General features: G+C 53.0%; 1 protein-coding gene across 2 annotated transcripts in view; it reads left to right on the forward strand.

The window, feature by feature from the left end:
- The first annotated feature begins 378 nt into the window (after positions 1-378).
- The window catches only part of MASP1 (MBL associated serine protease 1), a 21845-nt gene continuing 20546 nt past the window's right edge, over positions 379-1677 (forward strand). Inside the window, exon 1 of one of the 2 annotated variants that reach the window (XM_057376610.1) lies at positions 379-520. In XM_057376610.1, coding sequence (XP_057232593.1) covers positions 516-520 — 5 coding nt within the window. In that variant the 5' untranslated portion in view covers positions 379-515. The remainder of the gene's footprint in view (positions 521-1677) is intronic. The other variant, XM_057376611.1, reaches the window with a different exon arrangement.

A 1677-nucleotide genomic window follows, 5' to 3' on the forward strand; every position in this document is an offset into this window, starting at 1 on the left:
CACATTCTTGCCTTCTGTTTTTGCTGGAGTCTCAGACCCTATTGAGAGGCAAATTTTAGCCATCTGGCAAAGCAGGCTGTGAGGGGGGAAAAAAAGAGAGAGCAAACACAATGTGCATGGGCACACAACACACACACACACACACACATACAAAACTCTGGAGATTAGGGAAGACAAAAACTCCGCTGAATGCTGGAGCGCAGGGCAGCCCCGCGGCGGAGAGGAGGGAGAGGCGGGCGGGGAGGAGGGCTCGGATGCGGGCAGGTCTGCCTGCYTGCCTGCCTGCTGCCTGCCTGGATGTGGGGAACGGCTGCAGGCACGGGAAGGCGTGACCTGCATGGAAAATGCCAGACAACTCCAGACGCACACACACATAGGCGCACACACGCTCGCAAATCTCCGGACACAGAGATAAGGCGGACAGCGGAGCGCTGGGAAACAGGCARCGCCGTCCCCCGCAAGCGAGCCATCGATCCTCCGCACCAAATCCGCCGGGGAGCTCTCCCAGCCGCAAAATGAGGTGAGTGCCTCCGCGAMGGGCTGACCCCGGGCTCCCGCACCCCCTGGTCTCAGGGCACGGCCGGGCAGGGGGGCCCGTCCTGCTGGGGAAAGCTTCTCGGGGATGACMGCGGCTCCGGTTCCCCTGTCCGTGAGCGAACAAGGCATTGCTCACGGCCCGGCTTCGTGCCGCAGCCCAGCCTGCAAAGCCAAGGGACACCGGGGCACCGCTCTGCCCCGGCCGAGGGCGAAAGGTGCGAGCGAGGCGAGATTTGCTGCGCGGGGGCTTCAGGTGTCTCTGCACACCACGGTCATTTATCACTTTCACACGAGGTTAAGGCTTTCCTGCATTGGGGAAGAAGTTTAATGCTGTTTTGCCTCCCCTGCTTAGGGGAAAGCAGAGCCGCACAAGAAAGCAGCCTGTTGAAATGGAGGAGGTGATGCCCATTTGCATCAGCTGAGCATCCAGCCCCGTGCACGTACTCTGACCAGAGGAGTAACAGTTTTTCCCTCCACACATTTTTGTGGTTTCAGAAAAGCTGTCAGAAAAAGGCATGTTCAACCTCACTCCGCTCAAAAGAAAAATCAATCCAAATTTCTTAGCTCCCTTTTACTTTTCTTTGTAATGAMGAACTGAGAAAAGTGATGGCACTGCACAAATGAACCCCAGAAATTTACTGCCCTGGTTTTGAAAGAACACAGACAGGTTAAAAATAATCCACTAATGCAGCTTCAATTTCCTCACCAGCATACCTAAATCAAGCCCTGATTTTGAAACCAGGTGTACGTGTATGTGTGAGTAGTTCCAATGTCTGTAGTACACACCTACAAGCCTTTGCCAGGCCTTAGCGCCTATTTTAGAAATTTTTGTCTCTAATGGCTCTAATTTCCTGCATGTTTCTTTTCCTTTGTATGCTCCACTATGTGTAAAAAGCCTGAGGTCTGCTCCTCTTTCTGGGTCCCATGCAATAGCACAGGCTTTTGTGTTCACACCTCTAGCACAGGTGGTGTTCTCTCCTTGCACAGAGAAATACTGGGTTCATGTTCCCCTTCTTGTCAAATAAAGCTCAAGRATGGTGTGAAGTCAGCTGGACCACCACAGATTTACCTCCTGTGGGATAAACAAGTTGGGACAAGCTCCTCAGGCCAGAATTTTTTAAAAGATAGATATGATGAAAA

The sequence above is a fragment of the Malurus melanocephalus genome, unplaced genomic scaffold, assembly GCF_030028575.1.
Source record: "Malurus melanocephalus ecotype Western Australia unplaced genomic scaffold, MMel_1.1 scaffold_284, whole genome shotgun sequence".
Classification (NCBI taxonomy): domain Eukaryota; kingdom Metazoa; phylum Chordata; class Aves; order Passeriformes; family Maluridae; genus Malurus; species Malurus melanocephalus.